At 37.2% G+C, this 21,390-nt stretch overlaps 1 protein-coding gene across 1 annotated transcript; it reads left to right on the top strand.

Annotated features, from left to right (window-relative positions):
* The first annotated feature begins 227 nt into the window (after nt 1-227).
* Nucleotides 228-15,853, top strand: LOC104606701 (proteinaceous RNase P 1, chloroplastic/mitochondrial-like). Its single transcript, XM_010272032.3, has 7 exons — nt 228-377; nt 513-1,739; nt 6,152-6,241; nt 6,339-6,520; nt 12,268-12,388; nt 15,323-15,391; nt 15,500-15,853. The coding sequence occupies exons 2-7, from the start codon at nt 528-530 to the stop codon at nt 15,677-15,679; spliced, it is 1,854 nt and encodes a 617-aa protein (XP_010270334.1). The 5' UTR covers nt 228-377; nt 513-527; the 3' UTR covers nt 15,680-15,853.
* Nucleotides 15,854-21,390: the final 5,537 nt, after the last annotated feature.

The raw sequence follows: 21,390 nt of genomic DNA, 5'->3' as shown, positions 1-21,390 counted from the left end.
GAATTATTACTGTCGTGATTCTCGTAAAATCTCATAATTAGTTCCACAGAGTGCTGAACAGCGAAAGCGTTCATCTAAACATTGAATACACACATGAAACGAAACAAATGGATTTACCTTATATCCGATTTGATCCGGTTCGGATGCAGTTTTGCCTTTTGGCCCTAGCTGTATTTTATTTCTTTTTCTGATTTTTATATTTATATTAACTCGGATCGGGTTAAGTCGAATTTCCCTGTTTTAAGGCACCTCTGGCTCTGTAATTTTTCATTGATACAATGGAGTTCTGGTTTTAAATGATGCGGTTGCTTCCGTTTACTACAGGATGTGCGACTTTCTCTCCCTCCGTCGTCGGAACGAAGACGAAATTGTGACAGGTATAGTCTTTCTGTCTTCTAGTCTTCTAAACTGCAACTTAAGAAAGAAATACTGGCCTTACTCGGCTTGTTTTAATAGTTCAGAATCACCGGCGTGTATTTTTAGCTAAATTTGACAATTTTCCCTCCTGAAAGGCCGAAACAGGTACCATGGCGATGCTCTTTACAGGCTCTCTCTTAATCACGCCTACCCTCGCAAGGAACTCTACCCTCTTCACCTTCTTCACCAAAACATCATTTCTCTTGTTTGGGCAAAAGAGTCATGCTTACAGTACTCACCCCCATTACTCATCTCTTATCTCTCTCAAATCCATTATCACCAGCAAAAATAAGAGCTTCTCTATGAACAAGAGAACCCAACTCTCTACTTCGGTCCATTCTGCAACAATACCCACTGATGAATCTTCAACACCCACCACCACTGTGCTTTCCAACAAAGCACGGAAGAAGGCCCATCGAGAGTCTCCTGAAGGCTTGCTTCGGTTAAATCTCGATATGTGCTCAAAGCGTGGTGACCTTGTTGAAGCCCTTCGCCTTTATGATGATGCTCGAAGTAATGGGATACCACTCAATCAACATCATTACAATGTTCTACTTTACCTGTGTTCTTCTTCTCAGACTTCTTCGGTTGAATCCAGTGGTGTCAGGAATGAAGAGGGCAGCTTGCATTTGGGTCTAAGAAGGGGTTTTGAGATTTTTCAGCAAATGGGTATTGATGGAATTACTCCAAATGAGGCTACCTTTACTAGTGCTGCGAGATTGGCGGCTGCAATGGAAGACCCGGAGATGGCTTTTGATTTGATTAAGAAGATGACAAGTTTTGATATTCCGCCAAAGTTAAGGTCGTATGGGCCGGCGTTATTTGGGTTCTGTAAGAAGGGGGAAGCCGATAAAGCTTATGAGGTTGATGCTCACATGGTGGCGTCTGGGGTGTCGGCCGAAGAGACAGAGCTTGCTGCCTTGTTACAGCTTAGTGCGAATGCAGCGAGAGGGGATAGGGTGTATGAAATACTTCATCGGTTGCGAGCGACTGTGAGGCAAGTTTCGGAATCGACAGCTGAAATTCTGGAGAGCTGGTTTAAGTCTGATGCTGCTGCGGAGGTTGGAGAGGAGAATTGGGATGTGGAGAAGGTGAAGGAAGGTGTTGTTAAGGGTGGAGGTGGGTGGCATGGGCAGGGGTGGTTGGGGAAGGGGAAGTGGGAAGTAGTCAGAACTGAGATGGATGAGAAGGGTACTTGTCATTCTTGTGGGGAGAGACTTGTTTCTATCGACATTGATCCTTTGGAGACAGAAAACTTTGCTAGTTCGTTATCCAACTTGGCTTGCCAGAGGGAGGTTAAGGCTGATTTCAATAGCTTTCAGGTATTAATATTTTTATTTTCCTTTTCTTTTTTGTTAGTCTTACCTTAAATTTCAGGCTTTGAAGAATTTTGTTTGTTTTGATTAACCATGTAATTCAGATATGCTTTTAGTTTTTCTCTTTCTTTTTATCATGCAACTATATTTTCCTACTGTTTTGGGATTTGGAAAGAACAATATTTAGGTTTTATTCCAATAATTGAAAAAAAGGCTATTATCCTGTTGGTTTCCGCAATTCAGGGTCTTTGGAAAGTGGACTGGATATGGTCCTAACCTTTGGCATTTTTTTTTGCACAAAATGGCTGCTCCCAGACTTCAACCTGCATTCTCAAACTTGCCAACCTGAGATTTTACCATCGCACCAAGCAATGTTCCTTTTATAGCAACAATTGAAAAGTTAAATAATTTTGGAAGTCATTTTTACAGTGTTCTAATTAGTAAGAATGGTTATGGATGAATCTGTAGAAGTGGTTTTGCAAGATTGAGTGGCTATATTGCTAATAAAAAAAATCAATCCTTTTGGATCCCATGTTTTTGTTGTCATGTTGCTATCTATCTATATATAAAATGCTTATTTGAGGAAATAGTTATATAGAACATTATTAAGTGTTGGCATCTTTCAAGGCATATGGGATGGATACTTTGCCATTTTCTCTTTCTTTATTGGGTGGTTACTTCAACTTTTTCTTGATGAGAAGATTTTTTTTCTCAATGTATCTTTCTATCCTTCAGAAAGCATGAGCAAATTCTTGAGCTACAAGTGCAAAAGAGATGTGCTTATGAAATAGTGAATTGTGATTTGAAGTACTTTCATACTGCGTTGTATTTCTTGGGATTTAAGGGTTAAGGTCATTACCCAATGCTCCTCCCAGCTCTCTGAGGTCTTAGGAAGGGTGGACTGGATACTAACTTTTGGCATTTTTGGCACAAAGTGGCCACTCTCAGACTTGGACCCACATTCTAACACTTGACAGCCCAATATTTTACCATTACATCATTATATTTCTTGGGATTTCAGGTTGAAAAATGTGAGTATTGGAGAAGCTGGAAGTTTGCATGCATCTCATATATTTTTCATTTCTGGTGTTAGTAAATGGATTATCTACAGAATTTTTCCAAGCATCCAGAGGTCTACAACTAGGAGACATCGCTTCTCCTTTTCTTATTATGCTGGTTGTTGATTTTTCTTGTGTCTCATCTATTGAAGTCTAGTTGTTGATTTTGGAAGCCAGCTTGGTTATGGTCTTCCATAATTGCCAAAAAAAAATGCTATAAGGGTTGAAAAAAAACTCTTCTGATGGTTGTTCCTTGATGATGATTTGTTGGGTAATGGTGATGCGGGATCTGGACGCTCCCTCGTGTGTTATGACTCAGACTCAGACTGTGTGTCAATCTGGTTGGGCCAAGCTGATGTCTGTTTGTCCGAGATAAGATGAGCTGCAAGGAAAGAAGGGTGAGAGTGCCCGGGTAGGTTTTACCCGGGGAGAACACTCCAATGCTGAAGTCAAAAAGATGGTATGGGAGTCTCTTGTGAGTGTGAGAGAGCTTGAGTGTATCAGTGCGCATACCTTTCTAGGTGGATCTAGACGTCTTATATAGGCCCCTGGATTCAGGGGGCTCATGGTAATTGTTTTCAGCTCTTTGTGGAGTTGTTTCCCTATTTTCAGGCAGATTAAGGTGTCAGTCGAGAGATTTTTGCGGGAGTTATGATTCGTTCACGTAGAATCTAGCGTACGACACAGTAAGTCATTCTAATGGTCGCGCTATCGGCGCTTTTGGTAGCAAGCTGCTGGGGATGGTCGCCTTAGGTCCTCTCAACTCGGCCGACTCCTAGAACAGGTTGCCGTAATCTTACGGGTCTGCCAGCTTGGCCTTGCTGAAATGGAACTGTAGGGGTGGTTAGCGAGCTCTCCATAGCAGGTCGCCTTAAGTCCCTACAGTTCGATCGACTCCTAGGACAGCTCACCATAATCCTACGGGGTCAGCTAGTTCGGCCTCGCCGAGGTCGAGGTCGGCCTGGGTGAGATGCTTCGAGCTAATTTTACTGAGGTAGCTCGCTGACTTGGCGCTGAGGCGCCATCCAGAACAAGGTTCAAAGTATCGACACATATTGGCCTGTATCGGCCGATACGTATCGTTCCGAGACCCTTCCGATATACCCCTACAGTGGGTGTATCGAGGGTCTGACCGGTTCAAGGGGTGGAGCAGCCCTAAACCGACCCCCCCCTGAACCAGTTTTGGAAAAAAAAAAAAGTAAAAAACAAGGTATCGATTCGCCCGATATGCCCCTATTGGCGTATCGGGCGTATCGATATTTTGAACCTTGATCCAAAAGCCTGTAGTATATGCTTTTCTTCAGATTTCAGTCTTTGTACATATTTAAAACGTAAACAAAAAGGAGAGAAAAAAATAGAAATTATATATATATATATATATATATATATATATATATATATGGTGGGAGTAGCTGTTCTTGTTGGGTTTGGTTGATTGGGTAATTGGGGTGAACAGGTGGTAGGAGAGGAGAGGAGTGGGCCACTTTTGGTAGAGGGTTGATTCCTATAGGGTGTTGATGGAATGTGGGAGGGATGACGGGATGAGTATGGTGGATGAAAGTTCAAAAGATGAATTTTATACACCACCTATTTTGTACATAACGAATTTGGTTGCTACTCTGTTAGATAGTACTACTAATGCTTGACCTTATTTGTGTCCAAAAAAAACCTTGATCCAGAAGCCACGTGTCGCTGTATGATTGGGAGGACCAAGTTACCCCTCATCAGGTAACACTTTGGGTATTTCATTTTTTATTTTTATTTTGAAAAAGGTAAGGTAACTTTAGAGATTTGAAGTATTGACTCTTGACTTAACTCTTGCACTTTCTACCACAAGGCCATCCACAAAGCAAATGATCACCAATCAATACGTTTTTGGCATAAAGGAAGTTTGAGGCTGATAACCTATAGAGATTTAACCCGTGGAGTACAGCCAACAGTTCTGCTCTAATCTAATTACATACCCTACGGGTCCAGAATGTAATGCTTAAATTGTGCTATTGTTGCCTCTGAGAACACCCTTATGTCTTAACTTCCTAGGTTTCCCATGCTACTCCCATCAAAATTCAGCTTGATCTTATTGGCTGAACTGTCAAGAAAGGGTTAAAGATGTTATATACTCAATCAATGTTATTGGCTGGAGAGGGGAGACCAATGTGCATGTGTCAAAATGCCAAATGAGCTGTCAAGAAAGGGTTAAAGATGTTATATACTCAATCAATGTTTCTCGTGAATGAATTGCTTCCTTATTCTTGCATTCTTTTCCCCCAAGTCATTCACTTCCATATTCTTGTGTTCCTTTCTCCCAAAACTAACTAAAGGATAGCAGCTCTTGTGCATGTAGCCATGTGCAGTATTTTTCCTCTCCCAAAACTGACAAAAGGATTGCCATAAGCCACATGATATGGCTGGAACATCCACTACTAAAGGTATTACCACTCTTTGTTGGTCTTCACTGGAGAGTGATTTCATTAAATCAAATTTTGATGGCAGCAGTGTGGAAAACCCAGGGAGCTCAGGAGTTGGTGGAAGTTTTAGAAATGAAGATTTCCATTTCACTGCTGTTTTTTTGGACCCAACTGGTGTAGGTATTAAGGGCTTAAGTCATGGGCTTGATGGAAGGAGTGCAATGAGCAAGAAGTTTGATTACTAAAAATGGTAATAATTAAAGGGGATTTCAAATTGATGCTGGCATGGTTTCTAAGTAGGGAGACAAAGATTTGGGAGTATAGGAATGAGTTAAAGAAGTTTAGGTGGTTGACTAAAGACAAAGAAGTAAGATTTTTTTTTTTTTGAAAAAGGCAAAGTATAAAGACAAAGAAGTAAGATTTCAATGGATAAAATGGACAACTGATAATGTAACTGATTCTTTGGCTAAACAAGGGGTGGGGAGGGATCAAATGTTTTGAGCACAATTGTAAGAAAATGAAAGGGGAGAGATAAGAGGTTTTGTTTCTGTTTGTTTGATTGTACTTATATATATATATATATATATTCTTCCTTAATTAATAAATTGCATGGTTATTGATCAGAAAAAAAGGTGTACAGACACATGATAATGCTATTAATTTGCAAAGAAGTAAAACCATATTTGGTTGATACCTTGTGCAAATAACTTCCTTATTTTTTGGGCTCAGAATTTTAAGTTCTATCTCAAAATTCCACATGTCTTAGCAAATGAACTCAATCTTTTGTTAAATAGAAGAGAATGCTGTCATGGCTTATAATGTTGTCATTGATAATGTGTTTCACTATCTTAGTGGTTGGCCAATGCTTTCTCCTTCTCTATGCTTGAGGCAACTTCTGCATATAAAGATTGTCAATCAAATCTTGTCTAATTTAGAAGTTAACTCAATTCAGGAGTGGCTTTGCCAGCATGGACCATTTGATGCTGTTATAGATGGTGCCAATGTGGGTCTAATCAATCAGCATAATTTCAGCTTTTTCCAGGTGAGATTCTGAAGGTAATTTCTAGAAAGACTGGTAGTTTTGCATATTCTTTGAAGTGTTAGATACATGAGTTCTGAATGTGATAATTCTGGGGCAGCTAAATTCTGTTGTTAATCGTATTCGCCAAATAAGTCCATCAAAACGCATGCCACTTATTGTTTTGCACAGTCGTCGAGTGAAGGATGGTCCTGCACAGAACCCAAATAATAAGAAGTTGTTAGAAAACTGGAAGAAGTCTGGTGCACTCTATGCTACCCCTTCTGGATCAAATGATGATTGGTAAAACCTCTTTCATTAACTTGGAAAAAGTTTCTTGTTTAAACTATAAGCCATAACGTTTTTAGTCCTTAACAATGTTTATTACCCAATCTGCTTCACCAATGGTCCATGAAATTTAGCCATATAAATAAAATCCTGAACTACTACATGCTTAAATATATTTTCCTTAGTTATATTTTCAACCTCATATTGCCTATGTTCTAGTTATGCATTTTCTCTGAACTATATTCGATCTCCCTCTGAGCAAATCCTTTAGGCTCAGTTTGGGAAGAGTACAAGCACAAGCAAGTAAACTGCAAATACAATGTTTAGAAATACAATATAGAAGGTTTTGCATTGTACATATTTGCATTTGTACTCTTCCCAAACTGAGCCTTAAGGAGAAAAGTTGTGAGATATAATTCTGTAACTTAAAGAGCTTTTCTTGTTTATTTATTTAATTTTGGATCAGTAACCAATAGTGCTTATTCACAACTAAGGATCTTTGCTGCTAGGTCCTATGTATGATCTTTAAGCACACTATTTGGTTGTATAATTCTTGTGGCCATCTTTGTCGTTTTGTATCTGAAAGGTTTCTCCAAATATAACACTGTTTGGTTGTATAATTCTTGTGGCCTATCTTTGTTGTTTTCAATATAGGATTTAGTTGTCTGTGCAAACCGGTATTACACGAACATGAGCACAGGAATCAGAACTCAATGCATGTTTAGGAGTCATGACTCAGAAAGATGAAGAAATAAGGACTTGCAGACACATTTACAGAAAAGTATAAACTATTAAAATAGTTTGTATTTTGTTGAATTTTAACATTATAAACCTATAGAAAAAGGTCTAAAAGATCACTTTTATTAATTCTACATTAGCTATTTATTTATGTTGAATAAACAAGGAGAAAAAAGGAAAATGTCCATGCAACACTGGTACAAACTCTCTTCACTGGATTTACATGCTGGCGTGTATCACTGTCAAAACAGTCTAGAATTTAGTATTCAGCCTTTACCTAAGGTTTGTTTGCATAACCCATGTAGGAGGTACGGGGTGGTATTTTGTGATTCTAGCTCATTATATTGATATTCATGTTTTGGCACCTTTACAATTTCATCAATAAAGATCTGCTGTCCTGTTTTGGTTGATTGGTTTTTCAAGTTTGTAAGTTCAAATTCCTTTGTCGACTTTCTCTGAATACTGGTTTGTCCAATTAATGTTCCTGCTTTGGCAACAGTCTCCTATTCCTTTAACTTCCTTTGTTCTTGAGTTGGGTCATTTCTTCAGCTTGGAATCCTACTTTTGGTTGTTGTTTCTTGCCTAATACAAGCTTTCTTTGTAGTTATTTTTTGATCTTGGAATCTTGCTTTTGGTCATTGTTTCCTTGCCTAATTCAAAATTCCTTTGTAGTTATTTTCTGGTATTTGATCTCTCCGTGGGTGCAACTTGTGATATGCTTTAGGTCCTACTTGTCATAATATCTATACACCATTGTAGCTCAGTGATCTTGTAATGTAAGAGAAAGAGAAACCCACTTCTGAAGCCGAGGTCTTCAATTCAGCCATAGATGCGATTAGGAGCTGGTTGTCAATACATACTGAATTCAAAGATGTTACTTCTGATCATACTTTTTTGAGAGTGGACTTTTTTTGAGATCCTTTTTGTACAGTTAGTCGTATACAGGACCAGTTATTAATATAATCATACTTTACCTTCTTTCAAAAAAAAAAAAGTAAGAGAAAGAGAAAAACTTTGTTTCACAAAGAGGAATCAAGAAGAGTTGCCACCAGGGCACCAACTAAATAGGTGTAGTTGGTTACCAATAAGAGACCATTATTGCTTCCTGCTGAAGGCATTAGGCACATTGGGGCTGCCTAAATAAAAGTAAAAGACTCCTTGGACAAGTATAGGCACTTGATCTTGTTGAACCTACTTAGAGGTCCAGCTTGCATGACTATTGTATCAAAGAATGACGAAGATTAGGGGTGCAGCTTGGGTTGGTCTTGGCCCTGGCCCACTCAAATTTTGACTAAAGCCCAACTCAAGCCTGCCCAAGTTGCACCCCTGATGAAGATGGCATATGGAAAAGAGGAAAAGAATTTTCAATATGATGTCATGGGAAACTACTAAAAATGTTCACGATATATGACATAAGATGGATATTAGAAAGAAAAGAGAAAGTAGAGAAAAAGGAAATGAAGTCATACTATTGGCTCAGGGGGTCCCATTCCTTGTAAAATGAATAATAACAGGCAATGGGTGGCTGATTAAAAAAATTAATAGGCAATGGGTGGCTGATAAAAAAAAAAAAAACTAATAGGCAATGGGTGCCCAATAATCATCATTACCAATAATAGAAATTAAATATAAAGAAAGAGGTTAACCTATCAAAACATCTTGGATAAAACACATATAAGACTTTCATCTTATGAGGTATAGGTTCAAACTATAGAGCTTCCTTGAAAATAATTAACATGGCTGACATGCTCCAACTGAGGACCAAATTATGTTTGCATTTTCTGTTTGATGAGTGGAGAGAATGTAATTCACCTCTTTCTCGAGTGTCCTTTTGTCTCAGTTTGGAAAGAGTACAAATACAAATATGTACAGTACAAATACATACAAAATAATACAAAATATGAGGTTTTGCACTCTACATATTTGTATTTGTACTCCTTCCAAACTGAGCCCTCACTACAAAGGTATGAAGCTACTATTTAAACCTTTTTAGTGTTGCTTGGTCTGCCCCCTTCTGAAGTGGTTGAGCTGTTTTTTCTCCAATTTCTTCCTATGAATACAAAAAGAGGGAAGATTCTATGGCACTTTATGAGGGCAGGAATTCTATGGAGTGCTTGAGGTGAGAGGAATTCCATGTTTTTTGAAAACAAAAGTCAAAATACTGAAGGTATTAGACTTTTGTCTGATAGGGGTAGCATGACGGTTGTAGACTATAGAGGAGTTTTGAGGAGTTCCAATTGCTTTGATTCTAAGATTACGAGGGTAACTTGCAGAGGCTAGCTGTCCTCAAAGATTAGTCAGTTCCAAGCTATGGGTCACACCTGAACAAGGACCTACGTTTAACTGAATTTTGACTGCAGCTCTCTTGGGAATCCAGGCTAATCTGGTATAGGAGTTTACAGAGATCACAAGAGCGACATGTTATTAAGCTATTCAGGTCCAGATGGATTGGGAAACTCTTGAAGGGTGGAACTGTTAGCACTTATTCAATGATTTAGATTGCATGGGTTAAGCTTGAGTTATTTGGGCATTCAAGGAGATTGCCAAGTGTGGTCAGTTGATTTCTCTTGAAGGATGAAGAAGAACCTTGATGCTTTTAGATCCTGAATCAGAGAAGCAACAACTCTATCTTCCTATTCTGTATTCCAATCTGAACTGCTTGTTCAGTTGGATTCCAGATCTGCTAGCAGCATGGCAGATAGAGTAGCCAAGATGAGGTCAACAAGAGAACTGGAATAGGGAGTTCCAGAGCAAGGGGGAAATCTTTTGTTGTTTTATACTTTGGACTATATGGTGCTATCAGCCAATGGATTTTTTTTTTGTTTGATAAATTATCAGCCAATGGATGTTCGATTGCCATTCATAGAAAAAATGGATGTTCGATTGTTTCCATCTTATTTCTCTAAGTATCTTGGAGAGTAGCGCTGCATTGTATATATTATCTCTTTCAATAAAATTTTACTATTAATGATTACAAAATTCTTGGATAAAATATAGTTGAATGTAGATTGCAACAAAATTTTAGAATGGGATTTCTTTACCATGATAACACTAGAAAGATATCAGAAAGAAATCAAAGATTATGAAGGAAACGAAAGGGGAATTCCTACCTAAGTATGTATCCTCCAAGGCACTAAAAAGTTCAGAACACATCAAAGATGGTTGAAACTGAAAGAGAACCCGAAGGGGGGTTTCTTCACCTTAAGATATTGGTCCAACTCTTTCATAGAAAAGAAAACATAAATGGAATGAGGTTATAAGATTCTAAAAGTTAGGGAATAAAAATAAATATTAGGGGGTTCATATTCTAAATAAACATCCACTCTTTATTAAAATAAAAAAAATGGTATTTTTTTAAGCAAAAGTTGTTCTATGAAGGGGCCATTGCTTGGTGTAGTGGTAAAACTTTGATTTGACAAGTGCGAGAATGTGGGTTCAAGTCTGAGAGTAGCTATTGGTGCAAAAAAGAAATGCAAACCCCAGATAGATGGGACAAACATTGAGTAATGGCCTTTTTTGACAAAGTTGTCATGAGACTCGTGGGGATTGAGTCCTTGCCCCAGTCAGCTCTTTAATGCTGGTCACACCGGAACTCAACGGGACTTCTGTTTTATTGAGTAACCTGTCTGGAGTCCTCCTATCATCTCTGGATGGTCTTGTCCCCAGAGCTATGCTCCCCATATCCATGGATTCACCAAATTTTAGTTTTGATTGGTTGTTCTATCCAGAATCAATCCTAGGCCAGTCTGGATGGTGGAGTCCTTCTTGGACCTATTGGAACATCCTTTTGGACTTAAGTACAGTGGTGCTATTAGTATTGCTGACTAAGCAGATAGTAGGTGAGAGCTCTCCTAACAGGAACCTGCATGGAAAAGCAGCTTTGAATATCTTCTTTGGTCATTGAGGGTCGACTTGGCAAATAATATGACATATATCCTAACAATTTGGGCAAATCAGTTCAGATAAGATAGATCCTAATAGAGATGAACCTAGTGACAGCTGAACAAGCTAGATCTAGGGATGTGAAGGGTCTTTTTTTTTTTATGGTGACAACCATTACAACTTCTCAAATTGAGTAGTTTTCTGTAATGGATGGGCTATCTATTTATTTACCATTTGTCATGTACAATCTCCCTTCTTGTGATGTCACATTATACATACAAGTTACTTTCTCTCTCTTATCAAACAAGGTTATGTTATTTGAGCAGTTGATATTCTTCTCTTTGTTGTGATCCATTTTACCAAAGTCCTAATGCTAGCACATAGCCACTTCTTTGATTTATGAAACCCAGGATGACTAGTCTAATGTTGATCTGCTAAAATCCTTTAAGCTGCACTATGTCAGTTCCTGACTGCTATATCTTAGGGTCTAGCAAATAAGCAGCTTTATATTGGGTTCCCTACAGTAGTTACAGTATCAGATTGAGTTGGTTCTCAATTTGTTGTATAGTTATGCTTCCCAATGTGGTTATCTTCTTGAGTGGCGGTACTTACTCTAAATTATGTAGAACAAATAATTACTGATAAAAAAAAGAAAGCTAATACAAATCCCATTACTTTAAGTATTGTTGAATCTTTGGGGTTCAATTAAATGATCAATTTACTCATATTAATTATCTATTAGACAATTGATCGGTCAATTGTTTCTACTTGTTCAGCCCATGAATCAATAACGACAACTGTTTAACTGCCCAGGATGATGGAATTGATTCAGAAATGAAGAAGCTGAGTATGCCTGAGGACGCATATTTACCTATTTAGTGTTAGGTTTTAAGATTAAGAAATAAAGAGAAATAAAAAAGAAATGATAGTGAAGAAGAGCTTAACTGAGGTAGATTACAGTAGAAATGTACTTTAAAACTTGACTCAGGATAATAAATACAATTATTTAATCTCTTGCTAGTCAATACACCATTAAGCCCATTTTATTCTAGTTCTCAATTTCTCATTAAATTTTGCTTTCCTATCCTTTGCATTTGATGTATGACTTAGTAAAAATAGATTAATTTTTCATATTATTACAGGTATTGGTTATATGCCGCTGTTAGTTGTAAATGTTTGTTGGTTACCAATGATGAAATGAGGGATCATTTATTCCAACTGCTAGGAACTAACTTTTTCCCAAGATGGAAAGAAAAGCATCAGGTGTGTGTTTATTTTTCATTTCTTCTATATTGCCTTTTTTTTTTTGAATTTGTGGTGGAAAATGTATTTAATGTAAAAGCACAATTTCATTGCCAGATCTCATAGAATGAGGAACAATGAAAAATATTATTCCTCTTAAGCAATAGATTTTTTATCATGTATATTGTCTGCACTTTTTGAACTATTACTCTTGTATTGTTTGTTGAACTTGGTTCTATTACTCACACCATTTATCAATTTTGTATTTCCAAGAACTAAATATCTTTCAAAAGTTCCATTTTAATTATTATTTCTTTTATATACTTTTTTCATTAATGGACCAAATTGTTTTAATATGCAGAATTGACACAATTTTATTTTTTTGATGAGGTGATCAAACAATTTTTAATAGAAAATGATTATTATTGTTGTTGTTGTTGTTGTTAGGCTGGGTTTGGGCTCGGGCTCGGTTCAGGCTTATTTGAGAAAGCCTGAGCCCGGCCTGAAACATAGTTGGACCTGGTGCGTAGAGGCTGAACCCGTGGGCCTAAAATTTTGCCCAAGCCTAATAAAGAATGGCCAGGCTGGGCCAGCTCGTCAGGCTACCCGGCCCACAAACAGGTTTATTTACAGTTACAACAGTATACTGCCCTCTACACCCAAAATATTTACCCAGCCATAGACAAAGTTTCTACATTCACTTGAGCTCATTTGAAACAAGAGTGTAATATATAAATAAGATTGCTCCTACCAACATGTATGAATCACTGGCCTTCCAATCTTTCAGATTCTTTGGTTATGTTCTTTCCTAATAGCCCAACATGTTGCGTGTGGAACCAGGGCCTGAAGTACTGCAACCTTGCTCTCAACTGAAGCATAAGGCAAAAATTGGATCACTTGCTTTATTGATGAAGAGCAAACCAATAATATCTGAAACAAGGAACTGAAAAAATCCATAGAAATGACATGGCTGAGAAAAAAAAGGAAGAGGTGGTTGACCGTCTCTTTGGCTGTTTTATACATGACACAGCAATAAAAAATTTGTCCACACAAGATTTGCATCTCCTTTTATGGATTTCATCACTATTACAAATTCCTTTTGGTTTTTCTTTCCAAACAATTCCATTCCTTTGAATGGGGAAGACGATAAGATCTTCAAGTTTCTGAGGAAGAAGACATTCCATGATTTTTCTATTAAAGAGGGGCTTCTGAAAAAATTGAGTTCCATATAATGCAATACTTTACCTAAAAGAAGTGTTCCATAAGTGGAACTGCCTTGAACAGAAAAAAAATAAAGAAATTCAGAGATTTTCTTTCTGACATGAGAGTAAACTCTGTATAGTCTAGGACATAGGATGCATGCTTTGCCAGCATTAGATCAATCATCTTCCCAAATTTTGATTTTAGTCTCATTTTCCACCTTGTTTTTCACGAGGGTAGAGCACACAAAATATATTATTATTATTAGCATGATGCCCTTCCATAAGCTAACCCCATAAGAAGAGGCCACTGATTTAGTTTCCCAAATACTTATTGTATCCCCATATTTTGCAGCCACTACCATTCTATGAAGAGCAAGTTCCTCCCAAGAACAAAGCTTTGTTCATGAAGCTCATTTTTTGAAAAACCTAGACTCAGAAAATGTTTGGGCTGTCTCACCCATTTCCACCTAATAGAATTTCTTCTTATCACCTCTACAATTCCAAAAGAAACCCACTTTGAATTTTCTTGGATCTTTTTGCAATAAAAGCTGGCATTTTAATTTTTAAGAAATGAGGCAAGATAGATAGGGATGCTAGCCAATGCACACCTTTCATCCAGCCAACCTCTGATCCATTCCATCAGTGATAGGATTTCCTGCTCATTTTCAATTTTGTTTAACACTTAATGGAAAGCCCAAATAAGAACAGCACAGAGGTTCCACTTGACACCCCAAAGCGGCTGCACATGTTCTAAGAGTCATTATTATAATTACCCACCCCAAAAATGGCACTGTTAAAATGCTTCAGGGATACAAGAAAACTTTGAAATAGCCAAGAATGGCTCTCAACTTCTGATTTGCAGGGCTAAAAGATAAAGGAAAGTCAATGTGTCATCTACATATGGAGGTGGGTAATAATAGGTGCTTCCTTCACTGTAAAACCGGTAATGAGCCTCATGTTTTCTGCCTTACACATCATGCAGCTTGGTTTCAGTTACTGACAAAGAAGTCATCAGGAAAAGGGACATTGTCTTAGAAACTGCTGATCAAACTGATTGGTTGGGAATGCTTATCTTCCTTGACCTCTTATCTTCTTAGGAATAAGAGAAATAAAGGTAGCGTTGAATGTGACTCTAGATATTCCTATCATGGATTTAAACACATATATTCCTCCAAGAAATTCTATACAGCTTCAAAGAAGTTCATATTCGAATCTATCTAGATTGGAGAGTTGGTCCATTCAACAGCTTGTCTCCTAGATTTCCTCTGCTAATTCCCTTTCTAACCATCATGCCTCTTTGTTCAAGATATTCTTAGCTCCAGCCCCACCAAGATTGGTTTACTACCATCTTTGACTGCATATATATTTGAAAAGTAGCTTTCTATTATTTGTCTTACCTTTTGTGTTCTTGATCCATGGGTTATCAATTTTCAGCTTGAATAGAGTTGCCCTTCCTCCTGAAATTTTCATATGCACAAAAAAACCTGAATATGGGTTGCTTTGCTCATTGAGCATTACCTTCATTGACTTGACAGTAGCTCCAGCAAATTAAATCCTGGGTAATGAATGTTCATATGTCCAAAAGAAGGGGAACATGGCTTAATTACTCTCTTCGGTTGTTATTCTCTTCTTCAGTTGTCATGAAATAGATGTGTTTATTACAGACGTTCTAAACTGAAAATCCAATTACATTTTGATGTTTCACCCGGATTGGTCTCCTTGCTGAAACCCAAATTTGTTTTGATCTTCACAGGTTCGACTTACAATTTCCAGAAATGGGCCCACCTTCCACATGCCCCCACCTTATTCAATTGTTATACAGGTGATCGTGTCACGGCTGTTCATTTCCTTGATCATTTTAAGCTGTAATTTGTTATTGCATGACTTCTATTTGCATCTTAAAAATGTTGACTCGAGGATGAATGTGCAGGAATCAGAAAGGGGTAGTTGGCATATACCAACGGTCACTGGTGACAACATTGAGACTCCAAAGCAGTGGTTGTGTGCTACCCGGTCCCAATCTAACACTGTCCCAGATCCAACACGAAAATCCTCTTCCATGGGAGAACTCACTAGGTTGTTTTCAACCAACAAACCGAATGTTGTGTAATCTTTGAAGAGAATGTCTATATTTAGGGGGCCGTTGGGTTCGCGGGAATAGGGGTCCGGAATCGGAATGACTTGGTTGGGCGGAATTGAAATTCCATTCCCATTCCTGTTGGAATGGTCATTCAATACCATTCCAGCTTATTCTTATTCGAAAGGATTTTGATTCTTATTTCAATTTTGATTCGATTGCAAACCAATGGATCATTAATGGTTTTTTTTTTTTTTTTTAAACTTGTGTAAACCATGAGCAAGTTTGGATTTTTTGAGCTGAAAGTTGAAGTTGAACCTAACCACGAGACAGGTAAGATAATTGTAATAAACTGAATACGAGTATCGGGCCAGAGCCAATTCCAAACATTGCATTGAACAAACGGACGAGGGGCACATGCTCTTATTTTAGATATAGGCCATGTTTGGGAATGCTTATGTTAAAAATAGCACTTATTGAACAAGTGCTTATTTGAATAAGTACATATTTATATTTGGCATTCAACTTTTTCAAGTGTCTTATTTTAAAAAATAAGTACTTATTTCGTATTTGGTGTTTGCTAGTCTTTTTTTCTAATGAGCACTTAAATATGTATTTATGACTATTTTGCCTTTCATTTTCTTTTAAATTTTAGGAAAACACTTTTATAAAAGTATTTTAAAATAATTTTATAAAAGTATTTTTATAAAAATATTTTTATAGAAGTATTTTTATAAAAGTAAAAGTATTTTTGTGGAAGTACTTTTATGAAATTCAAGTAGGGATAATTTTGAAAGAAAATTTTGAATAATTGCTTATTGTATAAATACTTTAAAATATTGAAAATTTGGATTTAAAAAATAAGCACTTATTTTTCAAACACCAATAAGTGCTTAGTGATATGGTTCCCCAAATAAGCGCTTATTTTTAAGCTTTACTCTCGCTAATATAGAAATGAAAACTGTCGTGGGTCTCTGCAAGAGTTGAAGTTGGTCGATGAGAGTTTGCTTCTGATGCAGAAGACCTGCTGCTTTTGGGATTTGGGTGAAATAGACCAACTCTATGCTCTGTAATAGGCCATGGAAATCCCACCACATTACTCTTTCTTCTCATGTTTTACGTTTCTCCACAAGACCACAACTCCCAACTCCTGTCAGTCTCCCAATTGTCTGTCTCGCTTTTTGTCTTTATTTCTTCCCTGTGCGTCTGCTGAAATAGAGTTGAGATGGTGAGGGGTGATGGGCCGATGGCCTGGTGGGTGTGGATAGGGGATCAAGAGAATTGGAGTCAATGTTCTGATTTTTTGTATACTAAGATCCCCAGGCCCAAATTGCCACATGTTGCTTCAGTTTAATTTATGGGCAAATTTCTTAAATTGCTCTTGTGGTTTAGCTAATTGACTAACTCTATCTTTACTGTTTACATATTGTTTTAAAGTATCCTTACTGTTTTTGACAATTTATTGTCTAAAACCTCTACTACCGTTAATCCTCCGTCATAAATCGTTTACATGTGACATCACATCACTAATTCAAATCCCTAAAATACCCTTTTGTCACAGAATTCAGGGCACCGAGACTGGGAGTGGGACACTGGGACCTATTTACCTCTATCACCACCCACCAGCCTTCCATGTGGACTGCATTGATATATGGCTCAGGTGAGGTCTCATGCCAACTGTCCATGTCGCGCTGGTTTTGTCCAGAATCTCCATTTATTCCATTAATGGCAGCCAGAAGCTGATGCACTAGATCAGACCCGTTGAAGAAGCATCACCTCGAAGAAACTCACAGTGGATCGGTTTGTGTACTTCAGCGGACTGGGGAGAGCTGGGGGGGATCAAGGGAGCCATGACCCCCCCTATGGTCCAGAAATCCGCACAGTGAATACATTTTTCTATATAAGTTCTCTCCCTCCCCTCACTTTTCACCCAATGGTTTGGCCCCCCTATGAACCATTCATAAGTTTTGGCCTTCTCGTAAAAAATTTCTGGCTCTGCCCCTGCCAGCAGAGAATCCTCCCCCAAGATGGACTAAGTGGTTGACCACCCCTATAGCATCATCGCCTTGCTTTTCTTTCTTTGGGTGAGAATCACTTGCACTCTCATAAATCTCAGTAATTACTTTAGTGCGTGCTCTGCCATTGATGTGCCTGGCATTTCCCGGTCGGACTTTTGAGGGTGAGTTTTTTAGTTTTAGGCACCGTTCCATTGAACGGGTGCATAACTCTATAGGTTGTAAGAACAATAACTTCCTGGTGTTCTTTGGATTGTGGTCGACCGTCGGTTGCATCTAAGGAAACAGATTTTAAATAAACACAGAAAGGGTAGTGCAGACAAGGGAAAAAGCACAAAGAAATATTGAAAAGAAGGAAAACCCCTACTACAGAACGTCAGATGCTATGTTAAATTTGTCTGCTCCTCAACAACACCATTCGTTGTTTATATTCAAAACTACGTTTTCCATGGGAGAAGTTTCCTCAACAACACCATTGTCAATGGGAGAGATTTCCTCAAGCAATAACTAATTGTAAAAGAAAATACAAATAACATGAATTAATCAAGTTGATCGACTCTGCCTTTACAATCAGATTCTGTAATTAAAATTGAAAATCTCTTTTGGGTTCTTCAATCTTACAAAAAATTTGGATAAGTCGGGGGAGACCAAGACGAAGAAGGGCCTGTTGCGTTGACACGCAATCATTCTACCCATCTCTACAGTCTACCTTGCCATGTTTGAATCATCTAAATGTTTCAGATATTGAAGGAGTGCCCCTCCTCTTACTACGGTCCTGCTAACGCTTTCTACATGCTTTCTCAGTCTAGATTTCTGAATCTCTGACATAAAATTTACAGATGCAGTTTGAGAAGGTTGTTGTTGAGGTTGAATTGGGGGGCGGCAACGGCGGACTTAGAGGAGAGGATGGCCTCTTGCTCTTTGTTGATGGACTTTCCCTCAGAAATGCGAAGAAATGCCACATAGAAGGAAAGATTGCAGTTTTTCAAAATTTTCATCAAGCACTTACAAATATGTAAACAATAAGTACTTAGATTTTGCCCTGTCAATTGTCAGAAATAATAGGGTAACAGTGTTAATCAATTATCTAAACCATAAGGGTACTTTCAAAATTTTGCCCTTTATTTATTTATTATGGTCATTTATTAAAACACCCCTTGTAGTTTTGTAAATTTACTAAAGTGTATCCTATATTTTAGGTTTACTAAAACACTCCTAATAATTCATAACCAATTTATTTAATCGACCCTCTGTTAAGAATCCTTTATATTTCTGTCAAAAAATGGTAATGTGACCATATAAGGGTTTGGGTCCCTGCTTTTTATTCCAAAAATATCCCTATCTAGAAATAAAACACTTGATTTTTAGATCTATAAAAAGATATTTGGCTTCAATAGAATGAAGAATATAGAACAATGTTACTTGGCATAAAAAAGAATAGAACAATGACATCTAAGGTTCCACTAGATATCAGTGGAAAATCACAGTTTTGACCCTAATGTCCATTTGAATAATCAAAAGAAAATAAAAATAAAATACTATTTTTATCCCTAATAAGACATGAGCAACCACTCTATTTGGTCAATTTTGTTTTCTATATAAAGAATTATTAAGGGTATTTTTGGAATAAACAATCATGGGCACATGCCCTTGAACATTTTCCACTCACTTTAGGTGATCATTTTATTATTTTTAGATTGCAAAACAAATACTTCTTAGTGAAAGGTCAATTAAGTAAATAGCTTATAAACTATAAGGGGTCTTTTAGTAAATGAAAACTATTGGATAAGTTTAAGTAAATTTGTAAAACTATTGAGGGTGTTCTAGTAAATGACCCAATAAAAAACTAAATTGTAAAAAAGGATTCAATTTTCATGCCAAAAAGATATGATATAGAAAAAAACTCATCAATTAGATAGGTTTTCATCAAAATTCATTGGAGTTTTGATTGGTCAAAACTCTTCCCATACCATGTCTTTTTAGCATCATCAATTTTCTCATTTTTCCAACATCATATATTTTTTTTTATAAAAAAAAGAAAATTGAAAAATTAGGAGGTAGAGGCCGATATAGAAGAGTCTGGATTTGCTTCTTATAATGCATGCCTCACATCAACCTCATAGGCCACAGCATGTCCGGGCCGCACATCAAGAACATCTCCCATTCTTGAATTTATTATTCATGGGAGATGTTCCCATTATAGGGTGAGATGTGATTGTGAGATCGGTGTGAGGTGTGTTATGTAAGAGCATATCCCAATTCGATATAAAACCGGATCGCAACAGAGGGCCCTAACAACCAGTCCCAACACACACCCCAACTATACAATGGAAAAATGAATTCAGATCTGCGCCACACAACGTCCCACAGCACATCCTTGCCCTGTATTGATAATATCTCCTAATGACAACATCATCATTTCGTATCATCAAGATGTTCCCAATACACGCCATGATGTCATGTGGGACGCTGTGGGGCGCAGATGTGAACTCCGGAAACATCTACCAATAACGACAGCGAGATAGTCTTAATGTACGGTTGCAAATAACTGTTGGGACCCGTAGTTGTACTGCAAATTCTTTTTTTTTGTATAAAATCACCGGTCAATATGTTATAGTACTTAAAAAACTTCTAACCAATTATAAACTCACGTGAATTTGAATGCACATTGATTAGCAATTTGATGGTACCGATTGAATGGTTATCACTCTTTCATGTACGCGACCTTAATTTTCCAGTACCATGATGATGGGACTCTACGCTCGAAGCGGGAAAAAAACATGATGGGCCTCTACGTACATTAAATTAGATGCGGGGCCTACAATAATGAAAATTATTATACTTTTCTTGGGATTTAGGTCAAGACCTCAAGACCTCCCCTTAGACTTTGCTATCTACTAAAAGATCTTTACTATTTTCGTAAATTATTTATTCTGCTCAAATTTGATATGATACACCTTGAATCCGGTATATTGTCTCGTATCTTTTAGTATATGATATATCTACTTTAAGGGGTGATAACGAGTCGAGTTTTTCACGAGTTGTTTGAGCTCGATTTGGTTCGGTTCAGTTTGATTTCAGTCAAGTTCGAGTCTATTAGAGCTCGGTTTATGAGGCTCGCAAGTCAGCTCGAATATATATATATATATATATATATATATATTATAATTCTTAATTATTATATCAAATAAAAATATTATAATTCTTAATTTTTTAAATATAAAATAAAAAAGTATATATATAATTTTTATTTTTATAAAATATTTTTTCTAAATATTTTTATAAAATATAAAACGAGCTGAGCCGAGCTCGAGCTTATGAACTCTTGACTTGAGCCGAGCTCAAGCTCAAGGTTCTGGCTCAAACCGAGCTCGAGCCTTATAGAATAGCCTCGAGACGACCTTGAGCCTAGTACTATTCGACTTGACTCAGCTCGAATCCACCCCCAATTTAAGGTGATTTTAAAAAGTTTTTTCTAAATAATTAAAACACATAAAAATAGTATTGATATTTTAAACCTTGATTCCACCTTTCTACTAATAAATAATAAACCATCAGTTTTAGCATGGGAAGTGTCATGACATTTAAAATAAAAAATTAAAAGGTCAAAAATAAAATAAAGTTTGAGATGATAAACTGTTAGGATCCATAAGATGGGTGGCCGAACCATGCTAGATGCTTGGGCAAATTTTCAAAAATTTCCTAATCCTTTTGGGAATCGAATTCCCT

This window comes from Nelumbo nucifera, chromosome 5, assembly GCF_055504915.1.
Source record: "Nelumbo nucifera cultivar China Antique chromosome 5, China Antique-T2T, whole genome shotgun sequence".
In the NCBI taxonomy this organism is placed as follows: domain Eukaryota; kingdom Viridiplantae; phylum Streptophyta; class Magnoliopsida; order Proteales; family Nelumbonaceae; genus Nelumbo; species Nelumbo nucifera.
Note: the sequence above shows the minus strand (reverse complement) of the source record. Positions and strands in the feature narration are given on the sequence as shown.

Coding starts and splice junctions, on each gene's coding strand:
- LOC104606701 (XM_010272032.3), top strand. CDS start 528: ATGGCGATGCTCTTTACAGGCTCTCTCTTAATCACGCCTACCCTCGCA. Junction 6,521..12,267: donor TCTGGATCAAATGATGATTG/GTAAAACCTCTT, acceptor ATATTATTACAG/GTATTGGTTATATGCCGCTG. Junction 15,392..15,499: donor CTTATTCAATTGTTATACAG/GTGATCGTGTCA, acceptor ATGAATGTGCAG/GAATCAGAAAGGGGTAGTTG.